The following is a 27,754-nucleotide window of genomic DNA, read 5'->3' as shown; positions in this document are numbered from 1 at the left end:
CAGCGCAGAGATGTCCCCAGCTGATACACAGGCAAGCAGTACATGGCCACCGGATCGGACCGGACCCCCTCCACAAGGGAGAGTGGGACATAGAAGAAAAAGAAAAGAAACGGCAGATCAACTGGTCTAAAAAGGGAGTCTATTTAAATGCGGGGAGACAGGCTGTCAAAATATGCGGGACCGACTTAAGCAGGATCCGAATGCTAACTTTGCCGACAAGTGAGTTAGCGTATGGCCACGCTGGAGTTCTCCCGTCCAAAGGCAAAACCTAGTAACTCACTTCTAGCTGATTTTGAGACAACAAAGGAAAACCAATCTATCTTGATGCTGTCTTACAAAGATTTACAAAGTCATCAAACGTATAGATGTTTTCTTGAGCTTTCATTTTCTTGCTGATCGAGCCATGGATTGAATCTGCTCTCATGTACGTGTGCCCTTTCTCCAGATATTTTATCACAATCTCGGGTGGGCCCCATTCTGTGTTTGCACATTGGGCAAGCGTCCAGTTTTTATTTTGACCTCCACAGTTATCTGCCCAAAAGAGTATGCAAGGGGAAGAATCAAGAGCAATATATTTAATGAAGGTGCTTGCAACGTCCTGGGCCAATCTTCCAAATATCCCCTCGTGCCATAATATCACATAATCAGGTTGACCGTCGGCCCCCATTCGTGCAAATGTCTCATTAAAGACAGTAAGGCAACTGACAAAGATGCTCCGATTGGTCCCTTGAGATACTAGGTTTTTCTGTTGTATCTACGCGTTATGTGGTAGTTGCTAGGTCCTGCCATGCGGGGTAACAGCTTACTTACGGAACAAATTGCAATATTGCATACACTAATGTAAAACATATCACCTAGGAACTCCAAAATTATTATCAGCTCAGTTTTGACCAAAATTGAGTTACTGGGTTTTGCCTTTGGACGGGAGAGTTGTACTGTTTTTAATGTAACATGGGTTCCTGTCTATAATCTTCTTCTCTTCTCTTAACACACCTTGTGGAGCCTGAGCCTATTAGAAGAGGCACAAAAATCAAAAGAAAAAGCAAAAGGCACAGTTTAATTCCTTTGACTTAAAAAAAAAATTGAACGGATTCCATGCGAGGTTCCACTCTAAATCCCGACACTTGCAGTCAGGACTGATTCGATGAATTCAGATGGAAAACACCGTGGAAATGATCATAGCCTGAACATGTAGGAATATGTGAGAGTCCTGGACATATTTGGGACGTAACGAAGAGAAAATCTGGAGGGAAAAAAACTAAATATGGACCAACTGTTTGTGTGCTTTTGTGTGTGTATAAGACAAACACCTGCACACACACACACACACACACACACACACACACACACACACACACACACGCACGCACGCACACACACACACACACACACACACACACACACACACGTGCACGCACACACGTGCACAACTGCCGGCAGCCTCGGCACGCGAGTCACCGCCAGATTAACTCTGGTCCTGTTGTTGCCGTGGAAACAGAGGCGCATAGCAACAGTGGCAGCTGGGAGGGAGGGGGTCGTTGTGGGGATTCGCGGCGGAAGGAAAACTCAACTTTCTGGTGGAATCCCAAAAAGATAAACAAGACGTTTGTCTTTCCCCCACTCTTCCAGCGTGTGTCTAAGCTTAAATGGAATTTGACACAACACACACACACACGCACACACGCGCACACACGCACGCACACACTCACGCACACACACACACACACACACACACGTAAATAAAAAAGTAAACACACTCATGGCAGTAAAGACTTGGGACCTTTCAGGTGATGCTATCGACACCACATATTACTCCCGTTGTGAGAATAAGAAGGAATAATTGAAAAACTCGAAAAGTCACTCAAAGGACTGGAGAAATCTCTACAAACTTGAAAAAATCTTAAAGTATATTGTACAATAAGCAACAGTTGAAAAATAGAGCAAAATATATATAATTTTCTAACAAATATGGTAATAAAAATTTAATGACATTTATTTTAAATGTATGCATATTTTTTTTAGCCTTTCTAGATCAAATATGCATATTATGCAAATTATATGATGCTGTCATATTGACCAAGCCCCCACCATCACAAGTATAAATGGTAAATGGGTTATATATAAATGGGTATAGCGCTTTTCTACCTTTTTTAAGGAACTCAAAGCGCTTTGACACTATTGCCACATTCACCCATTCACACACACATTCACACACTGAGGCGCTAACCAGGACCCATCAGGAGCAAGGGTGAAGTGTCTTGCTCAAGGACACAACAGATGTATGTTAGCAATCTGGGGGGGAACCCTGTTATATATGTATGCTCTTGTCCTCGACGATGACCTGTCACGTGTATTGTGACTTAATTAGCCAAAAAGATAGCAAAAATGAGGTAAAAACTACATTTTTTGTTTTTCGCAAAATGAAAGTCTTTCTGTGGGGAGTTTGCGTGTTCTCCCCGTGACTGCGTGGTTTCCCTTCGGGTACTCCGGCTTCCTCCCACTTCCAAAGACATGCACCTGGGGTTAGGTTGATTGATTGGCAACACTAAATTGGCCCTAGTGTGTGAATGTGAGTGTGAATGTTGTCTGTTTATCTGTGCTGGCCCTGCGATGAAGTGGCGACTTGTCCAGGGTGTACTCCGCCTTCCGCCCAAATGCAGCTGAGATAGGCTCCAGCACCCCCCGCAACCCCAAAAGGGACAAGCGGTAGAAAATGGTTGGATGGAAAAATACCAGGGCGCCCACTCTTTGAGTGTTACGGTGAGGTTGTATTTTTCATGAAGGGATTTTTGCTGTAATTGTCTGCCACGCGTAAAACGCCGGTCCCTGAAAATAGTTCCTGGATCAAACTGACCCCTGCTCTAATACACGGGTGTAGAATCGAAGCTGCTTTTTTTCTGAAGCTTATATTGCACTGAACACGGTGTGCACGTTTTAATGCTGTGCAATTGCATAGACGTTGCGTTGTGGGTTAGCCATACAAAACATGGCAAAATTTAAAATTCACATTTTATTTATTACAAAAACTAGAGATGTCCGCTAATATCGGACTGCCGATATTATCGGCCGATAAATGCTTAAAAATGTAATATCGGAAATTATCGGTATCGGTTTCAAAATTATCTGTATCGGTTTTAAAAAGTAAATTGTATGACTTTTTAAAATGCCGCTGTGTACACGGACGAGGGGGGAGTACAGAGCACCAATAAACCTTAAAGGCACTGCCTTTGCGTGCTGGCTTAGTCACATTATATCTACGGCTTTTCACAATGCAAGGCATATTTGGTCAACAGCCATTCAGGTCACACTGAGGGTGGCCGTATAAACAACTTTAACACTGTTACAAATATGCGCCACACTGTGAACCCACACCAAACAACAATGACCAACACATTTCGGGAGAACATCCACACACAACATAAACACAACAGAACAAATACCCAGAACCTCTTGCAGCACTAACTCTTCCGGGATGCTACAATATACTACAACATGCTCTCTCAGGAAGAGCATGTCCCAAATTCCAAGTTGCTGTTTTGAGGCATGTTAAAAAAAATAATGCACTTTGTAACTTCAATATTAAATATGGCAGTGCCATGTTGGCATTTTTTTCCATAACTTGAGGTGATTTATTTTGGAAAACCTTGTTACATTGTTTAATGCATCCAGCGGGGCGTCACAACCAAATTAGGCATAATAATGTGTTAATTCCACGACTGTATATATCGGTATCGGTTGATACCGGAATCTGTAACTGAGAGTTGGAAAATATTGGAATATCGGATATGGGCAAAAAAGCCATTATTGGACATCTCCAAAAAAAAAAACAATTCTCAACTAATCAATAATTAATTAATAAATTATTTATTTAACAGGAAAAAAAGAAATTCAGATTTTATTTCGACAATTATGCGGGCACTTTTTTAATGATACCACAAACATGGTGAACAGGGGACTTGAGTGTTTCATCAAAGACTTAAAAGGGTTCCTCGGTACCCATAAATCAGTCTACCAACTGCAATGCAAGGACGCAAGGAGCAGAGGAAGGAAGTAAAAAAGGGGCAAACAAGATGAAAGGGATGAACATCAAAGTTTAAATGAGGGAAAAGGGAGAGAAGACATTTAAAGTCTGCCATCATTCAACTTTACTAAAGGCTTCAGAAAATGTCTTCCTTCTGGAGTTTTATTAGGACTGTGTGTTCGCTCACCTGGTTGAGGTAGTGGTATTCCCCAGGTTTGAGCATGTGGAAAGAGGTCCTCTCCTCCTCGCTGGCTCCGGCGAGCAGGTAGTAGAAGACATGGTAGTTCCTGGGAGCGGCAAAGAGTCACCACAACCAGTTAGATCAACACTGCCTCAAATAACCATCAAAGCTTGGCTATATGAAAGATGATGATCCGCTAGGGGAGGCCTATGCAACTGGCGGCCCGCGGGCCACATCCTTCAGGCCAAAGCTTTTTATTTGGCCCGCCGAACATCACCCAAATAAGCTTAATGAAACCATTAAAACTCTTGTATGCAGGACTCCCGCCACCCTGCAGGGGGCAACATTGAGGCATATGTGTCATGAAGCAGCAAAGAGCTGAGTAGAAGACTACTCATTCAAACCAAAAATGGCACCTAAAAAAAGTCGAAATAAATCTCGAAAAATCCGACTTTTAACAGTGACTGGACAACAGTATGAATGTATTGAAATTGCTGACTTCATGATGTCTTTTGTATTTGTTTTTGGCTGAGAAACTTTGCCGTTTAAAGCTTTACACAACACCTTAGGTTTAATTGTGATGAGCCACACATATTGAGTGCAATGTTTGATTCGGATGTTGTTAAATTTTGTATATGCGTAAATATCTGTAGTTTAATGTGTAAATGTATTAACACCAAACATTCAATGCATTTATGTAAAATACACTTGTCGTGTTTATTTTATGTTTCGATTTTCACTCTTACGAAGCTAAATGAAAGAAGAAGTGCAAATAAATAAAACTGATGAAGCAAAATAATTTAAAAGAAGGGACTTTAATCCTCAACAAAAAATTCTGGAACTTCTGTTTCTTCATGCTGTTAACTATATGTCCAGCAGCACACACACTGGATTGAGAATGACAATGCAGTGTGAATGCCAATATGTTTACTTTGTAAATAAGTACACACAGTCTCAAAGGAATATAACCTGCGGAAGCACTTTCTGACCAAACATCCAAATTTTGATGTCCGACCTCTAGCCCTTGGGCCCTTGAAACTGTGGCCCTCTTTATAATGTATTTAAATAGCCCTGCACTAGGGTCTAGGACAGGAGTGCCCATACTGAAAATAAGCCAACAGTCATATTAAAAATATAAACAAGTAATTAGATAACTAATATATGCAAGGCTAATAAATAATAGTGGAGTGGTGAATAGCAAAAAAGATGATGACGTGAGCATGAGTTAGTACATTCACAGTGACAAATTAGCTACAGAGTTATTTTCACAGCGTTCATCACATTGATAGCCTGGGGGAAGAAACTGTTTTACATTTGGGAAGCTTCCCTTTGCCGAGCCATACAATACGACTAATTTGGCCCCCGGGTCCCACTTTGGGCACCCCTGAAGAAATCATGCAACACAAACAGGAAGTGACTCTACCTTTCATTGTGTTCCTGGTAGACCAACCGGGATTTCTCCAGCAGGTACTTCTCCACATAGGCCCTGAAACAACACACACACACACACTCAAAAATAATTTGTGTGTATTACTATTAACGAAGTTCCAATCAAGGTTTTATGCTTCCCAATCCGGATACCGATAATCCATGAGTGAGATCTTCCGATACAACAACAACATTGACAGGCTTTATTTTGTCCATTCTTAACATGTACAAGACACATAAGAACTGAAATTACATTTTCGGCACAGTCCCGCTATGAGCAGACATATGTTAAAGGGGGGGGGGACAAGTCGGGACCGCAAACGGATTAGCCACTTACAGCGCTCCTTAAAAAGGTGAGAAAAAGGTGACATTGGGAGAAGGGGAAGAGTAAAAAAAATATCAGTCTAAGGCTAGACCCTTAGGAGGGGTCCAGACTGAGTCCAAGGAAAAAAACCTCACATAGCATGGCACACATCAACATGGTACATGTAGTCCCACCAACTTGCAACAGAGGAGGGGGGGTGAGTTGAGGCACTGGAGGCCAGCTGCCGCTATAGAGCGCTACACAGCCATCCACAACCCCAGAAGAATTTAACGGTGATGAAGGCGTTGATTTGGGGAGGGGCGTGTGCGTGCATGTATGCCCAATTAACTTGGGTGAGATGTTGAATGTTTTTGTGGACTGGGGGCCGATCTCAAGTTTGACACCAAATAGCGATACCGATCACATTTAAAAACTTTAGATTTTTCGATTTATTTATGACGGTGGTAGAGGGGTTAGTGCGTCTGCCTCACAATACGAAGGTCCTGAGTAGTCCTGGGCTCGGGATCTTTCTGTGTGGACTTTGCATGTCCTCCCTCTGGCTTCCTCCCACTTCCAAAGACATGCACCTGGGGATAGGTTGATTGGCAACACTAAATTGGCCCTAGTGTGTGAATGTGAGTGTGAATGTTGTCTGTCTATCTGTGGGAATAAGCGGTAGAAATGGATGGATGGATGGATGGAGCCATATAATATTTTTTTAACACTGAATACAACTAAATGCGTGTATTTTTAAGTAAGAACACAATTTTTAGAGTATACTAAGTCTCTTATTATTTTTAATAACATTGTTATTCTGAAGCTAACCAATAACAAATAGAATACTACTTAATGCGACTTCTTGAACTGGTGGGGTAGAAAACAGATGGACGGATTCAAATCCATGAGAAGGTTTTATATTTTCAACTTTGTTTTTAACACGTACCATGAATTGATTTACGTGGACCCCGACTTAAACAAGTTGAAAAACTTATTCGGGTGTTACCATTTAGTGGTCAATTGTACGGAATATGTACTTTACTGTGCAATCTACTAATAAAAGTTTCAATCAATCAATCAATCAAAACTGTGATTACCAGCGAAATTATTGATTACTTATTGTGTTAAGCAATGTCAGCTAAGATTTATCTGAGAGCCAGATAAAGTCATCAAAAGAGCCACAGGTTCGCTATCCCTGATCTAGGGGGTGTCAAACTAATTTTAGCTCAAGGGGGTGCATGAAGGAAAATCTCTGCACACACGGGCCAGACAATTAAAATCATGGCATTAAAAATTAAAAATAAACACAATTTCAGATTGTTTTTTTTGTCTTGGTTTGGCCAAAAATAGAACAAACACATTCTGAAAATATTACAATAAAAATATAGAAAAAAATACCAGCAGCGGTAAAGTTTAGCTGCATGAAGGAAAGAAGAAAGGGAATGAATGTTTATAACTTAATAAATTAACATATGCATAAAAATTTGTTTTATTTTGTTTTTTAAATGAATTAAGTAACGTTAATGACAACCTTTTTCCAAAACGCAATATAGAATGTGAGATATAACAGGATAAATGCATACATTTATCATTTGTTTTCAAAACGGTTACAAAAAAGTGGAACCTCAAAAATCTACTGTGGGACCCATTTTGAAAATTCCTAGCGCCAACCCTGATTGAGTATTGATGCGTGGCTGTGGCCTGCGGGCCGGTTCTAATACTAATCAAATATCATCCCAGGGGCCATAGATAATTCATTCCGGGCCGGATCTGGCCCGCGGGGCTTGACTTTGACACCGCTGATCTACATCAACAATACGATTTGCCCGAATGGCTGGACAGGACATATTAAATAAAAAACAAAACTAAAAATATTCATCCATTTTCTACCGCTTGTCCCTTTCAGGGTTGCAGGGGGAGCTGGTGCCTATCTCAGCAGCATTTGGGCGGAAGGCAGCATACACCCTGGACAAGTCACCACCGTATCACAGGGCCAACACAGATAGACAGACAACATTCACACTCACATTCACACACTAGGGCCAATTTAGTGTTGCCAATCAACCTATCTCCAGGTGCATGTCTTTGGAGGTCGGAGGAAGCAGGAGTACCCGGCGGAAACCCACGCAGTCACGGAGAGAACATGCAAACTCCACACAGAACGGTCCCGAGCCCGGGATTGAACTCAGAACTACTCAGGACCTTCGTATTGTGACGCACATGCACTAACTCCTGTGCCACTATATTCTTTTTTATTTAAAAAAATAAGAATTGTTACAAATGAGACTTGCAATTAATTCGAAAATTCGATATCCATTATTCCTTGATAGTCAGTAACTTTGTAGTCAAACCCCGGTTCTTGTTAGTGCTCCATTCCAAAAAGTGAGATGAAAACCAAAGCAAATGTAAATACCCTGAAAATACCTACACATTTATTTAGTATTTTAGAGAGTAATTACAGTCTTACATACAGAAAACATTGCAAAATAAATACAAATGATGAACGAAATTAAATGTATTAACAAACATTTAAGGTCACTTTTACTGTTACTGAAGCTGCCACATACATACTTTGCTACGTGGTTTTTCTGGAATTCAATAGTGTTTATCACTTTCTTTATTCAAGTGCTGGCACTCGCAACTTTCTTTGGTCCCAACTCCAATTGTGGATTACCTTGCAGTTGGACTAAATAAAATAAGTACAATGACTCGATTCAAAGGAATGATACTCGGGCTAGTTTGTCACGCGCAATGATTGACCGTACGATAACAGAAGGTATACGAAAACAGGGGCAAAACTTGAGCAAACACTATCAGCGAAAACCGAATCATAGAAAGACAGAGGTTTGCTTGCATGAGAAATGATTGTCATATGGAGCGTACAGTGCATTATGAGTGTGTCTCACCCTCTGACAGTGCCACTGGCTTGGTAGTTGACCTGAATGAACTTGCCAAAGCGACTGGAGTTGTTGTTGTGGGCTGTCTTGGCGTTCCCGAAAGCCTGAGAAGAAAACAGAGAGAGCGGAATCGTCAGGTCAGTGATGGTTTGCGGTAGGGCTGGGCGATATGGCCTTTTTTTAATATCTCGATATTTTTACGCCATGTCACGATACACGATTTATATCTCAATATTTTGCCATAGCCTTGAATTAACACTTGATGCATATAATCACAGCAGTATGATGATTTTTTGTGTGTACATTAATACATTCTTGTTCATACTGCATTAATATATGCTAATTTTAAACTTTCATGCAGAGAAGGAAACCACAACTAAGTCAATTGACCAAAACTGTATTTATTAATCAGTTATTAAGCAGTAGGAACACACATTCATGTAATTTCCAAAACAGAAAATGCAAGATTGTCAGAGAAATTTTAAAACAAGCTATTAGTGCACTTTTGTGCATGATGTCACTAAGTTGACATATCAAAACGACACTAAATTAAAGTGCACTTTTTGTACAGAACGCCACTACAATAGTTTAAAACAAATAAAGTGCACATTTGTGCATGATTTTGAAGGCGTGTGGCACCGAATGGAGATGTTGACATGCGCAGTAAGCACTCTTCATTCTCTAGCAGGTGACTTTTCAAATGATGCTACATATTAGCAGTAATGCTACTTTTTGTAGCAACGCTTTAGCACCACATTTGACAAATTACGGTTGTCTGTTCGACATATTTCCACTTAAAGCCAAACCACCGCCAGACGAGGGAGCCCCTGCTGTTTTTCTTGGGAATTAATTCTTCCTTCATTTGTTACCAGATTTGCATCTTCTTTCTCTCGTATTACCACTCGCATGGCTCCTCTAGCATCACAGGTAACGTTATCCATGCTGCTACCATTCTGCTACGTAAGGGCGTATACGTATGTGACGTATGACGTGACAGTATGTGACGTATGTAAGAAGGTGCGCTTGCTGTCTATGAGGAGAGACAAGAAAGAGTGAAGAAGAGCCTGAAGTCTAATGCCCGCAGCTAAAATCAACTGCGTTAGAACTTATAACCGAATATCATGATGTAGTCATTTTCTATATCGCAGAGAGACAAACCCGCGATACATTGAGTGCATCGATATATCGCCCAGCCCTAGTTTGCGGTTGAAGCAGCTTTCTCAGGCCTTTATTATAAAAACAGGCATCCCTTTTTTACAGTACTTGCCCTTGTTATGGTCACAGGTGAGCAGGAACCAACTGCAGCGGACTTTGTACAACCTGAATTGGTTGCCAGACCATGAAAGGGCCCAACAACTATTTACATTAATAATCAGTGACAAAGGGCAGCCTTGGCGCAGTCCACCCCTCACTGGAAACGTGTCTGACTTAGTGTCGGCAATGCGGACCAAGCTCTGACACTGATTGTACAGACAGATTCTGTTCATAACTTTTATGGACAGAATTTGTAGGCGCAGTCAGGGCGTTCAGGGTATTTGGTTTGGTGGCTGCAGGATTAGGTCTCTGCTTTTTGCAGATGATGTGGTTCTGATGGCTTCATCTGGCCAGGATCTTCAGCTCTCACTGGATCGGTTCGCAGCAGAGTGTGAAGCGACCGGGATAAGAATCAGTACCTCCAAGTCCGAGTCCATGGTTCTCGCCCGGAAAAGGGTGGAGTGCCATCCGGGTTGGGGAGGAGACCCTGCCCCAAGTGGAGAAGTTCAAGTACCTCGGAGTCTTGTTCACGAGTGAGGGAAGAGTGGATCGTGAGATCAACAGGTGGAGCGATGCGGCGTCTTCAGTAATGCGGACGCTGTATCGATCTGTTGTGGTGAAGAAGGAGCTGAGGCAAAGCTCTCAATTTACCGGTCGATCTACGTTCCCATCCTCACCTATGGTCATGAGCTTTGGATTATGACCGAAAAGACGAGATCATGGGTACAAGCGGCCGAAATTAGTTTCCTCCGTCGGGTGGCGGGGCTCTCCCTTAAAGATAGGGTGAGAAGCTCTGCCATCCGGAGGGAGCTTAAAGTAAAGCCACTGCTCCTCCACATCGAGAGGAGCCAGATGAGGTGGTTCAGGCATCTGGTCAGGATGCCACCCGAATGAGAAGTTTCGGGCACGTCCGACCAGTAGGAGGCCACGGGGAAGACCAAGGACACATTGGGAAGACTATGTCTCCCGGCTGGCCTGGGAACGCCTCGGGACTTTCCTGGACGAAGTGGCTGGGGAGAGGAGGGTCTGTGCTTCCCTGCTTAGCCTGCTGCCCCCGCGATCCGACCTGGGATAAGCGGAAGAAGTTGGATGGATGGAATCAGTTTAGAGTACAAAAGTAATCGGTACCGTATTGGTTCAAATGTGAACAGTTCCCATCCCTTAGTTGTAATGCAGTTTTACCTTTTAATAAACCCTAAGCCATCAAACTAACGTACATTGGGAAATTTGGGAAATGGTTGATTTTTGTACAAATACAATCAGACAACACAACTTACAAACCGAAAATAACCTTTAAGCAAACACACGACAATTAAGTACCATTTTATGTTGGAAGCGACGACAAATCGCTAACAACAAACACGTAACTTTAACTCTTATTTACAACGTGCGTGCAATGCATGCTGGGTACTCCAGCGGAAACTCCTTCAGACTTACATTACAGTGAGATATTAAAATCTAATATCTGCAATGATGGATGATAGTGAGGTGGCTGACCCTCCGGTCCAACGTTTCATAATAAATTGTGACCATTATTTCTGCAACATCCAAGACTTGACGTTAAATCAAAGTTAAAAACACTTACTTTATGGCACAGTGATGATGTCACATGGTACAATACACACACACACACACACACACACACACACACACACACTCTGGGCACCTCAATAGCTCACAGTCAACGTTGTAACCCGGGTCAGGAGGCTCACCAGGGGGCCCACAAGTCAGCCACGCACCACACTGACAAATTCTTCACACACTCACACAAACTCACTCACACACACGCACACACACACACACACACACACAGCTCTACATCCATCATTAGAGGACACATTGAGGTTCTCATTAGGGACGCGTTGGGCCCCACCGTGTCTGCTTACGGCAGAGGAGATGAAAGAAGCAGCAAAGACCGAGAAAGAGAGATGAAACAAAAAAGAGCGAGAGACGACAAGAGACAGAGTGAGAAAAACGCCACCAGAGGACAGGAAGCCAGGTCACATGAAGTGAAAGATGATTATAAAAAAAGTAATACAAATTAAAAATGTAAGAAAAGACATATCCTTCTCAGATTCATTCGAGGACTCGCTTTAATATCATAAGAGCATACAGTATAGATTCAAAGATGAAATATTCAGTCTGCTAACTCACTGTCATGCCACACCTCGCTTCTTTTTACACTTGTGTGACACTTAGAATGGGACTTCAAACGTTGCCTGTGTGCGTCAAAAAGATTTTACCATGGACAGTGTTTCACCCTGAAACTGATTATTTTTACTTGATGGAGATGAGAAAGGGGAGGTTGTCACTTCTTAGGGTTATTGTGTGTGTGTGTGTGTGTGTGTGTGTACACGTGCTTTCCATGAACGGCGTGCAGGAGATTAATGAGCATGCCCACAAAGTCGGGGTGATTTAGTGGTAAACTACTTTGTGGTCAGAACCTGCTGAAACCACAGCATAGGAAAACACACCATGGATCTGTGTGTGTGTGTGTGTGTGTGTGTGTGTGTGTGTGTGTGTGTGTGTGTGCGTGCGTGCGTGCGTGCGTGCGTGCGTGCGTGCGTGCGTGCGTGCGTGCGTGCGTGCGTGCGTGCGTGCGTGCGTGCGTGCGTGCGTGCGTGCGTGCGTGTGTGTGTGTCTAATAAAGATCTACTAAGTATCGGCTAGTGCGATTATCAGCGATATTTGTTTTTGATGTGTATCATCCCTTTTTGTTACAACAACAGAACTACATCAGCAAATACAATGTATACACATATGATACCAGTAATTAATATTTAAAAGAAAAATAATTAGTCAAATAGATGGTAATCGATTCAAATTTGAATCGCGATTCTCACGTTGTGCGATTCAGAATCGATGCACATTTTTTAAGAATCGATTTTTTATTTATTTATTTTTAACAATTATTAAATTTTTTTTTTTTTTTTAATTTACTACTCTGCTTGCATGTCAGCAGACTGGGGTAGATCCTGCTGAAATCCTATGTATTGAATGAATAGAGAATCCTTTTAAATCGGGAAAATATAGTTTTTGAATCGAGAATCGCGTTGAATCGGGAAAAAAAAACTATTTATAATCTAATCGCGACCCCAAGAATCGATATTGAATCGAATAGTGGGACACCCAAAGATTAGCAGCCCTAGTAATAACCACTGCTCAAGCACCAACCCCAACTTTTTTTTATTCATTAAAGAATTTAAAAAAATACTCTCATTGTCAATAATTCTCCCCAAATATGTTTTAGTATCTAACAGCACATTTATTTGACTTCTTGTGAGAATTCTTCCCCGGTCTGCTCGGCGGCTTTAACGCGGCTTTACAAATGTCGTCTTTAGAGATTGAACAACTTTGGTCGCAGTATTGATCCCTGTGGTACGCCACAGGATATATTTAGCATTGGAGACATTAACGTATTGTTTCCAGTTGTTTAAGTAATCCAATCCAATCCACTTTATTTATATAGCACATTTAAACAACAATAACGTTTCCAAAGTGCTGCACAGCCATGTTAAAAACAATATTATGCTCCACCAATGACTAAATAAAAACAAAAAATAAATAAATATAAAACCTATAAAAACAATATAAGAACAAATATGATTAAAAACTATTTTAAAGGGTAAAATCAATTAAAACAGTAAAATAAAAATAAAAGTGTATAAAAAACACAGAGGACAACAGAGGACAGAGGACCACACAACTCACGTAGTGTTAAAAGCCAAAGAATAAAAGTGGGTCTTAAGACGAGACTTAAAACACTCCACTGTGGAAGCAGTTTGAACATGGAGCGGCAGAGTGTTCCAGAGCTTAGGGCCGACCACAGAGAAGGCCCTGTCTCCCCTGGTCTTAAGTCTGGTCTTGGGCACCACGAGCTGGAGCTGGCTTTCGGACCTCAGAGCGCGCGCAGGGATGTAAATTTGGATGAGGTCCGAGATATATTGAGGTGCCAGTCCATGTAAAGATTTAAAAACAAACAGCAATGTTTTAAAATCAATTCTAAAATGAACAGGGAGCCAGTGCAAACTCTGAAAAATTGGGGTTATATGCTGGCATTTCCTGGCCCCTGTTAAAAGTCGTGGTGCCGCGTTCTGGACTAACTGCAACCGGGAGAGAGCTTTTTGGCTAATGCCAGCATAAAGTGCATTGCAGTAGTCCAGGCGACTTGAAATAAAAGCATGCACGACTTGTTCAAAAAGGTTAAAAGATAAAAACGGTTTAACCTTTACTAAAAGACGAAGGTGATAAAAACACGATTTTAAAACGCCATTGACTTGTTTGTCTAGTTTAAAATCGCTGTCTATAGTGACGCCAAGGCTGGTGACTTTGGGACGCACATAATTTTGCAATGGTCCCAAGTCAGTAAGGGCCGGACCAAAAACTAAAATTTCCGTTTTTCCCTCATTCATTATTAAAAAATTCTGGGCTAACCAAGCCTTGACGTCACATAGACAGTTAAGAAGGGGTGTAAGGGGGCCGTGGCTTTTTGAACTCGTACCCAGTTCAGGAATAACCCTCTGATAACAGATGGTTCCAATTTGTTTCTTAAAATAGCATGATTAATTTTGTTAAGGGCTTTAGTTGGATCTAGAAACACTAGAGGTGGGAATCTATGGGCACCTCACGATTCAAATACGATTCAGGAGCTACGATTCGATAAAAAAAATCGATTATTAATGCATCTTTAATTAATGTATATTAATGCAGTTTTACATTTCACTAAATAAGCGCCTATCAATTGCAACTTTAAAAAAACAGTGCATTTGTAAAAATTTACAGTTAAATAATAACCACATTTATTAAATTAATGATAATGTGTGCAAAACTGGAGCATAAGTGCCCAAAAACAAAGGAGATGGTCGGATTACTGAGTGAGGTGGCTGGCTGCAGTCACTCACATTTTTGAACTGTCTGCATTATTTTATTTACAATATATAAATGGATTATTGATGTTTACAAATAGATTTTATAATCATCCATGTCTAAATTCCAATGCATCTAAAAATCGATTATTTTCCCCCAACTCTAATAATCACTGCAGCTGCACACTGTTTACCGTCTATTGCATTGGTAATCTCTTCCATTATTTCAATTAACAGCATCAATGTTGAAATGTTGGCTTTGTAACCGTATTGGTTGTCCACGAGTGTTCACCTTTAACACTTTTAGGACATTTTATCTCCAATCTTATTAATCGGCATAAGTTTTGCCGTTTTCATTTTCTTTGGGAATTTTTCAAATGTTTAAATGATAGGTTGCTGTGGTCTCCTCAATAAACCTTTTTATCATTTCCATATCAATTCCATTACAATCAGTAGAGGTCTCGGGTTTGCATTTATTCACAATTCAAGTATCGGGAATTGGTACCGTCTCGGTTCAAATGTTAACAGTACCCATCCCTAATTATCACCCAAAACTAATTTAAAGTATCAAAATATAATAATACAAAATGCTTAGTAGATTTTAACAGATGTCGAGATATAAGCAGTACATTAGCAAGTAGATCAATAATAGTTTTTAAAAATGGCGGTGATATGGGGGGAGCGGGGTTGGGTGGTAGAGGGGGTGTAGCCCGGAAGAGTCAGGGCTGCATGGGATTCTGGGTATTTGTTATGTTGTGTTACAGTGAGGATGTTCTCCTGAAATGTGTTTATCATTTTTGTTTGATGTGGGTTCACAGTGTGGCGCATATTTGTAACAGTGTTAAAGTTGTTTGTACGGCCACCGTCAGTGTGACCTGTATGGCTGTTGATCAAGTATGTCTTGCAGTCACTATTATGTGTGTTAAAGCCATACACGTCACGCGTTTAAGTCGGCACGCTGTTGGTTCGGTGAATGATCGAACGCAGAGGGAGATAAAGCGCTGTCATGGTACACCCATAATATATTTGTTCGGGCAAACATCGGGTCAATCCTACGAGAGGGTCACCGAAAGTCTCGCGATAGGATCGGTAAAAATGTTGTTAGGGCGGGACAGCCATTCATAGAAGGTGAACCCACTTTGCACCAAGTTCCTGCATCCAGTAGCCCCCCCGGTAAAGTGAATGTGAGACCCCTGATCCTAACAATTCAGAAAAAATCTGTAAAATAATCGTATTTTTCTGTGGAACTGCCAGCATTGTCACTTCATTAAAGGTGGTTGATTGTAATCATTTGGAAAAACTCTGTAGAATAAAGGTATTTTTCTGCAGAACTGTTTGCATCGTCACTTTATTAAAGGTGGTTATTCTTAATAATTTATTAAAAATCTGTAAAATTACGATATTTCTCTCCAAAACGTTTCATTAAATGTGTCTGTAATTATAATGCTTCACGGTGGCAGAGGGGTTAGTGCGTCTGCCTCACAATACAAAGGTCCTGCAGTCCTGGGTTCAAATCCAGGCTCGGGATCTTTCTGTGTGGAGTTTGCATGTTCTCCCCGTGAATGCGTGGGTTCCCTCCGGGTACTCCGGCTTCCTCCCACTTCCAAAGACATGCACCTGGGGATAGGTTGATTGGCAACACTAAATTGGCCCTAGTGTGTGAATGTGAGTGTGAATGTTGTCTGTCTATCTGTGTTGGCCCTGCGATGAGGTGGCGACTTGTCCAGGGTGTACCCCGCCTTCCGCCCGATTGTAGCTGAGATAGGCGCCAGCGCCCCCCGCGACCCCACAAGGGAATAAGCGGTAGAAAATGGATGGATGGATATAATGTTTCTGATCATTATTTAGTTTCCAATGTTTTACTTTAAGTTTATGGTTTTCGTTTGGCAGCCGTAGCTGCCAGTAGATGATACTTTTTTTTACAGAATTATTTTTTACAGTGTAGGTCATACGTACAAAAATTAACGATCATCATTGCAAAGTTGCAGCAATTATACTATACTGTCAGATACTTCAAATTAAGTGTGCAGCTGGGATAGGCTCCAGCGACCCTGTAAGTGACAAGTGGTAGAGAATGGATGGAAGTTGGAGGCATCCCATGGGCCACAGTGAACACAGGTCTAATAAGGAATCTGGCCCGCGGGCCGTATTTTGGACACCTCTGGTCTAGTCGTTTTGTGATCAAGACATAAAAAGAAAATAGCGCTGCAAAGGTTAGATATGCCTACAAATATTGTAATCTTGGTGCAATGAAGCCGATTATTGGCGTCTATAAAACAGTTTCCAGCAAGACACACATCACACTTCCAAGCGGCCATCAAAGCTGGAAAACCCTTCTTCTCTTGAAATGGCTCTAACAGGCAAACGCCACTGCCCCCTATGGACTGCCCAGAACCACACACAATAGTCCTGTTGTATGTAAAAAAACAAAAACATGTCAACAACCGCATATGTCAACGTCAGTCAGCCAGTCGGAGGGACGTTGAGATAAGCGAGGTATAATCGTCTAGGCTTTAAATGGTTGACATTATTTACATAGCCCATGGTGCCATATGGAAGTGGCTATAGCTCATTTGTGCTAAACAGGTCAAGTTAGCGATGCAACACTTAGCTGCACGTTAGATTGCATGTTCGAGCAATTGTGTTGCCCCCTCTGGCTGTGCGACATGATAACACGATGCTAATGCCTGCTTCCAATACCCCCCGGTTCTTCCACGCCATCATAATACATTAGCCACTTGTTTCTTCCTCAGCCGTATGCTAAAAAAAGAAACCCCATCTCTTTCCTCAGCCTCTGAGGAAACCAGCCGTGTAGCTATTTCCGAGCACGATTTAGCTTGTTAAGCGGAAAGGCAGAAGACGGGAGGCGAGGTGGGGGCTAGCCTGTTAATTAGCATGTCAGGATCTTCCTGTTAGCGGGGGGTAAAATCAGCATAAAAGCCAAAACCTTTGTGTTTGTTTCCCTTCCAGGGCAGCAGCCAGGTTTCGCCATCAGCTAGCAAAAAAAACTGAAGATGACCTACATTTGGAAACACAGGTGGAAGACTGCCATGTAGGCCATTGCTAGCTTACCTTTGTTAGCGTTGTGTCGGCTTAATGGCGTGTAAATTTTTATTTTTTTTGCAAAACACTTTTAAAAATTTAAAAAGCCGGGGTGGCGGACCAAAACATGTCCTTGGTAAATGTGTATTTTAACAAAATCAAAAAATACATGAGGTGGGCTACATAAAGAGCAGTCGGGTTTCTACGGGATTTGTTAGCTTAGCACACGGCCCTAGGTCCAAATTCGTCCCCATATCGAGTTCAGTTTAAAATAAACAGCAAATTCCTATAACCATTAGAGTGGTCGTTTATAGAGGAACTTGGACCGCTGTAAAAACATTGGCAGATCCTTGCATTGGCATTTCAACTTTGCTTGCAAACATAGAACACTGAGGTCCAAACTTGTGGTTTACATAACTGAGGTGTTCCTCAAGCCCCCCCTTTAAGTCCTCTTCTTTTTCGTAATGCAATTTATTTAAGAAAAGTTGAGGTGTAGCTGTAGTTTGTTTACGCCAGCAGCGAGAACATATACTATTTGTATCCATACAGTAAGCCCTACAATTCTCTAGCTCTCCTCGCCATGTGCTTCCTTGCTCTTTGTGTCTCCTCTCCTGTGTTCACTTTGTCTTGTCCTGTGTCGTCATCCTGCAGCTTCGCATCATTCCCTGGTTTTGAGCAGAGTCTCTCGTCTCCCCGGATCCCCTTTGGACTCCCTGCTGCCTTCCCTGATCTCGACCTTTCGCCTGCCACCGGACAACGACGCCTCACTCCAGCCCCTGACCACTTGCCTGTCACCGGACCTCCGAGCCTGCCTTGCCCTTTCTGGACTTCCGCATCTGTCTCAACACGCACCTCTAACACCTCCCGGTAACCCTCAACATCTAATCACTTCACATAGTCTCACCACATTAGTTACACCAATAAATACGCTTCAAGCTAAGCGACGTCCCTGCCTCAGTGCCGTCTCCTTCTCCACTGTACCGTTACAGTGTGATGTCCAAAGGTTCACAGCCCTAATTCGTAACAGATTTTTTTTCATCTTAAGACTGTTGACTTAAAAAACACAGCAAATAAAGAATAAAGTGTTTGGACATGGCCTGAATTACAACTATTTAATAAAATATGTACTTTATTCACATTTATTAAAGACCACTCCTTTATTTTCCCTGAGAAATGCGAGTGTGCCATTGACCTCATATACTGGCTGAACATTGCGTGCAGTCATTAAACAGCCAGTGTGTCTTTTTCCAGTCTCTCTGTCTACTGTTTACGAGCTTTGGCCATATTTCACCATCAAAAACACATTTTTCTGATCAATGAATCAATCGGTCAGACGATTGAATGCTTCCAGCTTTGTGGGAACACTTTGAGTGAAGGTCTTACTTTCTGTTCGCGGTGCGCGAAGCAAGGCCTGCTTGGAGAAGTTTGGTGTGGGAGAATGGCGACAAAGATGGATAGGAATGGAAAGGGGAAAAAATGGGAATATATATATAAATATATATAAATATATATATATATATATATATATACATATACAAATGTATACATATACATATATACATATATATGTACTCATGTAAATATATACATATACATGTGTGTGTATGTATATATATATATATACACACACACATGTACATATATACATACATGTACATGTGTGTATACATATATATACACATTTACACACATATATACATATATATATACACATACATATATATACATACATACATATACATATATATACATACATACTTATACATATATACATACATACTTATACATATATATACATACATACTTATACATGTATACAAAAATACATATACATACATATATATACACATATATACATACATACATATATACATACATATACATATATATATACACATACCTATACATACATACATACATATACATATATACACACAAACCTATACATATATATATATATATATATACATACCTATAAATATATACACATATATGCATACCTATACATATATATATACCTATAAATATATATATATATACATACCTATATTCACACACACACACACACACACACACACACACACACACACACACACACACACACACACACACACACACACACACACACACACACTATACCGTAGATTACCAAGTAAACGCCCTTGGGCAAATAACTGCCCATGTCCTGGGTCTGAGCCCATTTTGTGAATTAAACGGCTCTTCCTAATAATAGCCCATGTATGTACACCACAACTGATGGACGGGAAAACTTTAAGGGGGAAGAAGAACAGAAAGTTTGACTTAAAGCTAAAGCTAGCAGTTGTGAAGTATGCGGAGCAGAATTCTGGTTGGGCAGCGGCCCGACAGTTTAATGTTGACCCAAAACGTGTATGCGAATGGAAACAAAAAAAGGGAGAACTACTATCTCAGTCGACAATCGATGGAAAACGGGCTCGCTTATCTGGCGGAGGAAGGAATAAAGTGAGCGACGACCTTGATGCTAATTTTTGTTCAGTGGATAAATCACGTTCGTGGACTGAACCACCGTGTGTCCCGCAAAATGATTCGCATCAAGACCAAGGAGTTTTATGCCACCGCGAGTGACGCGAGAGACACCGGGCTGGTGTTTGGTGCAACGAGTGGCTGGCTTAATCGATACCTGCGTCGGAACAACTTTACCCACAGGAGGAGAACAACTGTTGCACAGAAGGACGCTGCCGTCGAGAAGATTGTTAACTTCCTCGTTTTCTCTACTAAACAGACAGAGGCCAAGAAAATCCAGCCCAAGAATATCATCGCCATGGATGAAACAGCCATCTGGTTTGACATGGTTGGTTTTAGTACGGTCAATGAGAGGGGCGCCCACTCCATCTGCCTCAAAACCACCGGCCGGCCACGAGAAGGCACGCGTCACGGTGGCTCTTGCAGCCAAAGTAGACGGGACAAAGCTGAAGCCTTACATTGTGTGTAAAAGTGCTGTCCATGATGTAAAGGCTATGCAGAGCATCCCCGGGGTGATCATAGCTTCCTCCAAGAATGGCTGGTGTAATGATGACCTGACAAAGGATTGGCTCCAGAGGGCAATGGGGAAATTTCACTTCGGACCGAGGCTACTTCCATGGGACTTCCTACCGATGCCATATCAGCGAGGCCACGAAGGCAGAGCTCCAAAGGGGCTACAACCTTACAATGGCTGTTATATCTGGAGGTTCCACAAAGTACCTGCAGGCCCCCGATGTTGTGTGGAATGGCCCTTTCAAAGTGCAGCTCCGTGACTACTATGATAACTTGATGGCTGGTGATAAAGACAAGACCTACACCAAGTTAGGGAACCTGAGAGCCCCTTCCCGCCGCCTCCTGGTCGACTGGGTCCTGGGAGCCTGGGATGCTCTGGATCGGGACACTCTGATCAACTCATTCAAGGTATGCTGGCTGGCTGTGTGTATGTGTGTGTGTGTGTGTGTGTGTACGGTGTTGCAAACAGTAGCCATAGCTGATTGTTGCTTTCTAGTATCCTACAAGGTGTGTGGGCTGACGGTGGCAGCTGATGGGAGTGAGGACCAGCTCATTTACTACCTCAAGGAGGGACAGCCATGTCAGGCAGGCAGAGAGATGGGGTTGAGGGCTAGACAGCAGGGTGCTGCTGTGATTCAGGAAGAGGAGAGTGATGAGGAACAGCAGTTCCTCAATGAACTTGAGATTGAAGAGGAGGAGGATGATGAGGGGGTGAGGGAGAGGAGGGGGAGGAGGAGGAAGAAGCGGAGGAGGAGGAGGAGGATGATGAGTGGGTTTGAGTTGCATTTGGGGTTGCGTCTGCTGCAATATTAATGTTTTGATGGTTTTATAGAGTACTTGGTACCATCATTTTATTTTTCCTGATGCTGCTTTATTTAAAACTTGGAATACTGTAGCCTTTATTTTATTTAAGTGACACTATTATTGTTCTGTTTTGATGGTGGGTTCTATACTTAAGTACTTGGTACCATAATTTTATTTTTCCCGGTAGGCTGCTTTATTTAAAAACTTTATTTATTTTCAGTTTTGGCATTCTATTTGACAATTGTTGCACTACTGCCATGTTGAGGCCTTGTTGATCTCTTGTCTTTGGATAGTCTTATTTTTTTGTTTGTATGTTTACAATAACATTTAAAGTTTTTTATACAAAAAAAAAAATATTGGCCAGTAACCATTTTAACCAAATAATGGCCTGGTGCAGGCTGGTGCAAAAATAAATAAAAGCCTTGTGCAAATAACGGCCTGCTTCTTTTAAATGCCCGTCTTCAAAAATGATTTTGTAAAATAAACGCCCGGGCTACTTTTTGGTAATATACGGTATCCCGGGCTACTATTTGGTAATATATATATATATATATATATATATATATATATATATATATATATATATATATATATATATATATATATATATATATATATATATATATATATATATATATCTAAATATCCTCTTTAAATGTATTTATCATCAAATGTAATACCATTCAATGTATGAATGTGCCAGAGCGTTAAGACGTACAGTGTCTTTTGTGGCCTAATTCTCTAGGTCAAAGGGGGGTACACATACCCCTGGGGGTACTTGAAGGTATGCCAAGGGGTACGTGAGATTTTTTTTTAATATTCTAAAAATAGCAACAATTTAAAATCCTTTGCAAGTATATTTATTGAATAATTCTTCAACAAAATATGAATGGAAGTTCATAAACTGTGAAAAAAAAAATACAACAATGCAATATTCTGTGTTGACAGCTAGATTCTTTGTGGACATGTTTTTTTGTGAAGAAATGTTTAGAATAAAGTTGATGAATCCAGATGGATCTCTATTAGAATCCCCAAAGAGGGCACTTTAAGTTGACGATTACTTCTATGTTTTAGAAATCTTTATTTATAATTGAATCACTTGTTTACTTTTCAACAAGTTTTTAGTTACTTTTATATCTTTTTTTTGCAAGTAGTTCAAGAAAGACCACTACAAATGAGCAATATTTTGCACTGTTATACAATTTAATAAATCAGAAACTGATGACATAGTGCTGTATTTTACTTCTTTATCTCTTTTTTTCAACCAAAAATGATTTGCTCTGATTAGGGGGGTACTTGTATTTTACTTCTTTATCTCTTTTTTTCAACCAAAAATGATTTGCTCTCATTAGGGGGTACTTGAACTAAAATAATATTCACAGGGGGTACATCACTGAAAAAAGGTTGAGAACCACTGCTCTAGGTCATTGATTCTCTAACTGTGGTACTCGAACCACTTGTAAATAAGTACTGTATATGGAGCATCATTGTTGATGCTGTTCGTGCATTGTGTGTAATGTTGCAGTGGTCACAAATATTAAATACACTTGTTAAATACATCCTCTGACTATTTTTAATGAATACTTAAGCCTACTATGCAAGAGTATTTTAATGTTATGGTGGTACTTGGAGAGTCAAGTGTTTTCTGGGGTTGTACTTGGTGAAAAAAGTAAAAAAGTTGAAATACCACTGATATAGGTCTGTTCGCTTACACACAATATATCTTTCTGAGACACAGACGCACGCACGCACGCACGCACGCACGCACGCACGCACGCACGCACGCACGCACGCACGCACGCACGCACGCACGCACGCACGCACGCACGCACGCACGCACGCACGCACGCACGCACGCACACACACACACACACACACACACACACACACACACACACACACAAACAGCCTTTCTCTCTCCATGAATGGTTGCGGTCACTAGTCTGAGCACATCTGGATCTCATTGGTCTTAGGAAAGACTCAACTCACAGGCCCAATAAAAGTGTCCTACACTGTAACCGCCGACGTGTGCGCCACTCAAGGCGAGGGGCGGAGCCAGGGCGGGTGCAGACTCATTACTGCCAAGACATGGAGCTATTATAGAGGTGCATACGTCTATGTCTCTTGTCCTGCATTGACAGCAAGTGTGAGATGTCACCATGTGAGGCGTTGTGGGAAAAGCCCTCGGCTGAGTGCGTGAAAGTGCTAATCCGTCCACAGCTCAACTCCTGCATGATGCCACGCACAAGTGTGCACTCTGCAGGGGCAGATGATCCATTTAGGGATTTGCCAGACACTTGGTGTTTGTACGTGTGTGTGTGTCTGTGTGTGTGTGTGTGTGTGTGTGTGTGTGTGTGTGTGTGTGTGTGTGTGTGTGTGTGTGTGTGTGTGTGTGAGTGTGTGTGTGTGTGTGTGTGTGTGTGTGTGTGTGTGTGTTCGCAGATTTTGCATGTTGCACAAAAGTATTGGGACACATTCCACCAACAGGAAGTGAAAAGTAAAGAACATCTGGCATCTTCTTTGCAGCGAAAACAGTTTTTTGTAAGGTCAGAGGTTATTGATGCAGGACCTGACCACCCATCAGTTTGACTTCTTCCAGTAGACCTTTATGGATTTATTTACAGTTGGGTATGGGTGCCAAATACTTTACTTTGAGATCATTTCGTTGGTATTCTTTACAATGAAGTCACTGTAGAACTAGCCATACTGAAGAAAGTACATTATATTTACACATGAAGTGTATATACATGAAGGAATACAGTTAGATTGATAGTATAATTTGAAATAAACTGAAAAAAAGCAATACATATTATGCAGGGTGAAGGTTGAGCTCCAGTGCCACTAGTTTAATGCCAGTGTACAATGGACTAGTTAAGTTAAGTTAAAGTACCAATGATTGTCACACACACACTAGGTGTGGTGAAATATGTCCTCTGCATTCGACCCATCCCCTTGTTCACCTCTTGGGAGGTGAGGGGAGCAGTGGGCAGCAGCAGTGGCTGCGCCCGGGAATCATTTTTGGTGATTTAACCCCCAATTCCAACCCTAGATACTGAGTGCCAAGCAGGTTGGTAACGGTTCCCATTTTTTTAGTCTTTGGTATGACTCACAACCTACCGATCCCAGGGCAGACACTCTAACCACTAGGCCACTGAGTAGGTAGTTAATTGACGAGCTAAGTCAAATTAGCATGGCCAATCACAAAGCACTGTTAGACAATCATTCACACTACCATTCATAATTATGGACAGTTTGCAGTCTCCAATGAAGCTAAACTGGAGTGCACGACGGTTTCCTCACACATTCCAAAACTATCATGATAGCTTCATTGGAGGCTGCAAAATGTCCGTAGATATGATATGATAGCTTCATGTGTAAATATAACGTACTTTCTTTAGTGTGGGTAGTTTTACAGTGACTTTATTGTAAAGAATACCCACAATACACTTCAAGTTATATATTTTTTTCCAATCTAACTCAAAGGACTTTTTAGACATTTGGCAAACTAAATCGGAATTCATAAAAGGCAGAATAAAATATAACATTTGTGTACCTTTCACAATAAGCACCTATTGAAACGACATTGAACTAAGAGAGTGCAGTCTACCAAGTCCAATTCCTTGTGTTAAAGCTGATTGTGATTCTGATTCTGACTTTTTTTAATATTAATATTATTAATTATATTATTTACTAATAACACATTTGTTTAGCCTTTTTAAAGATAATATATGCATCATTGCAAATCAAAATGATCAGATGTGTCACATTGACCACACTCCCCAGCAACACATACAGTATATAATGCCAATCAAGTATAAACCCCGTAAACACATTGTAGGACTTAACTAAAGACAAGACAGGCACATTCAACTTATAGGCAAAGGTTACTTCCTGACTGGAATTGCAACTGTATGCAAAGTCTAGTCTCTAATACTTGCAAATGATATTAAGACATGTAAGAAAACAACCGAACAAAATGGTTATCAGCTCTACAAATAAAAAGAAAAAAGTGTTTGTTTCTAGGCACCTGTATTATGAGTATCCCATCAAATGAATAAACAAATATCTAAAAAAAAAAATTATATATATATATATATATATATATATATATATTTATTTATATATACATACTAGGGGTGTAACGGTACACAAAAATTTCGGTTCGGTACGTACCTCGGTTTAGAGGTCATGGTTCGGTTCATTTTCCGTACAGTAAGAAAACAACAAAATATAAATTTTTGGGTTATTTATTTACCAAATTTGTAAACAATGGCTTTATTCTTTTAACATTGGGAACACTATAATATTTCTGCCCGCGTTAATCCACATTATACTGCCTCAAGTTGTTGCTTTGATTAAATAAAATGAAAAAAACTTTTTTCTACATACAAAAAGTGTAATATTAAACAGTTGCAAGTCAACTCATCATGCTTAATTTATTACAGCATTTGGGAAGCCTGTAGTTGACTTTTATTATGTAAATGTTATATTTTTATCAACATGTGATAGCAGGGACACTGCCATTCAAAACTAGGCTGCTACATTACGAATGATTATTGTAACTATAGCGGAAAAAATAGTACAATATCAATAGGAGAGACTATTCATCCCTGAACACCATGGAATTCAATGAAATAACAGACAGACAGAGCTTTGCTGCCCCTAACACACACGCACGGCAAAATTAGCTAACGTTACGCTAAAAGCTAATTAGCCTTCACCTCAAGCCAGAACTGCGAGCGAGCTGAGTTGCAGTTTAAGTTTCTAGAAGGTCAACGGGATCATAGTGATATTTGTAATAGTTGTGACTGGAAAGTTTTTTTTATAATTTGGGGAGAGTACGCTGTCTGCTGCTCCCCTGCTAAACGAATATCTGCTCGACGCTGAAGCATTGACTACATGCGCTCTGAATACGCACTGCTGATTGGCTGTTACAGCGCTCTGAATATGCACTGCTGATTGGCTTTGTATGTAACCAATCAGATGGTTGTGTGGATGGTACAATGCTTGCTGCTGAGAAAGAGGCAGAAAACAGAGCAGCTTGTGAAGACTTTTGCTTACAAACTCGTTCGGTACGCCCGCGCGCCGAACCGAAACCCCCGTACCGAAACGGTTCAATACAAATACACATATATATATATATACATATATATATATATATATATATACATATATATATATACATATATATACATATATATATATATATATACATATATATATATACATATATATATATACATATATATATATATATATATATACATACATATATATATATATATACATACATATATATATATATACATACATATATATATATACATACATACATATATATATATACATACATACATATATATATATATATACATACATATATATATATATATACATACATATATATATATATATACATACATATATATATATACATACATATATATATATACATACATATATATATATACATACATATATATATATATACATACATACATATATATATATATATACATACATATATATATATACATACATATATATATATACATACATATATATATACATATATATATATATATATATATATATACACACATGTATATATACTCGTATGTATGTATATATGTATGTATGTACATGTACATACGCCTGTTTGTATACGTGTATTTTTGTGTGTGTACATGTATGTATGTATGTACATGTATATGTATATACCGTATATTACCAAATAGTAGCCCGGGTGTTTATTTCACGAAAACATTTTTGGAGAGGGGCGTTTAAAAGAAGCAGGCGGTTATTTGCACAAGGCTTTTGTTTATTTTTGCCAGCCTACACCAGGCCATTATTTGGTTACAATGGTTACTGTCCAGTATTTTTTTTTCGTATAAAAAAACTTTAAATGTAAAAGCTATTGTAAACATACAAACAAAAAAACAAGAC

The 27,754-nt window shown here is 40.4% G+C and overlaps 1 protein-coding gene across 7 annotated transcripts in view; it reads right to left on the bottom strand.

Annotated features, from left to right (window-relative positions):
* The window catches only part of LOC133549287 (unconventional myosin-IXa-like), a 244,584-nt gene that overhangs the window by 131,001 nt on the left and 85,829 nt on the right, over positions 1–27,754 (bottom strand). For all 7 annotated transcript variants that reach the window (XM_061894536.1, XM_061894538.1, XM_061894541.1 and 4 more), the window contains exons 3-5: positions 8,838–8,932; positions 5,626–5,688; positions 4,209–4,308 (exon numbers count right to left, since the gene is read on the bottom strand). In XM_061894536.1, coding sequence (XP_061750520.1) covers positions 4,209–4,308; positions 5,626–5,688; positions 8,838–8,932 — 258 coding nt within the window. The remainder of the gene's footprint in view (positions 1–4,208; positions 4,309–5,625; positions 5,689–8,837; positions 8,933–27,754) is intronic.

The sequence above is a fragment of the Nerophis ophidion genome, linkage group LG03, assembly GCF_033978795.1.
Source record: "Nerophis ophidion isolate RoL-2023_Sa linkage group LG03, RoL_Noph_v1.0, whole genome shotgun sequence".
Classification (NCBI taxonomy): Eukaryota; Metazoa; Chordata; class Actinopteri; order Syngnathiformes; family Syngnathidae; genus Nerophis; species Nerophis ophidion.
This window is presented reverse-complemented; position numbering and strand designations above follow the sequence as displayed.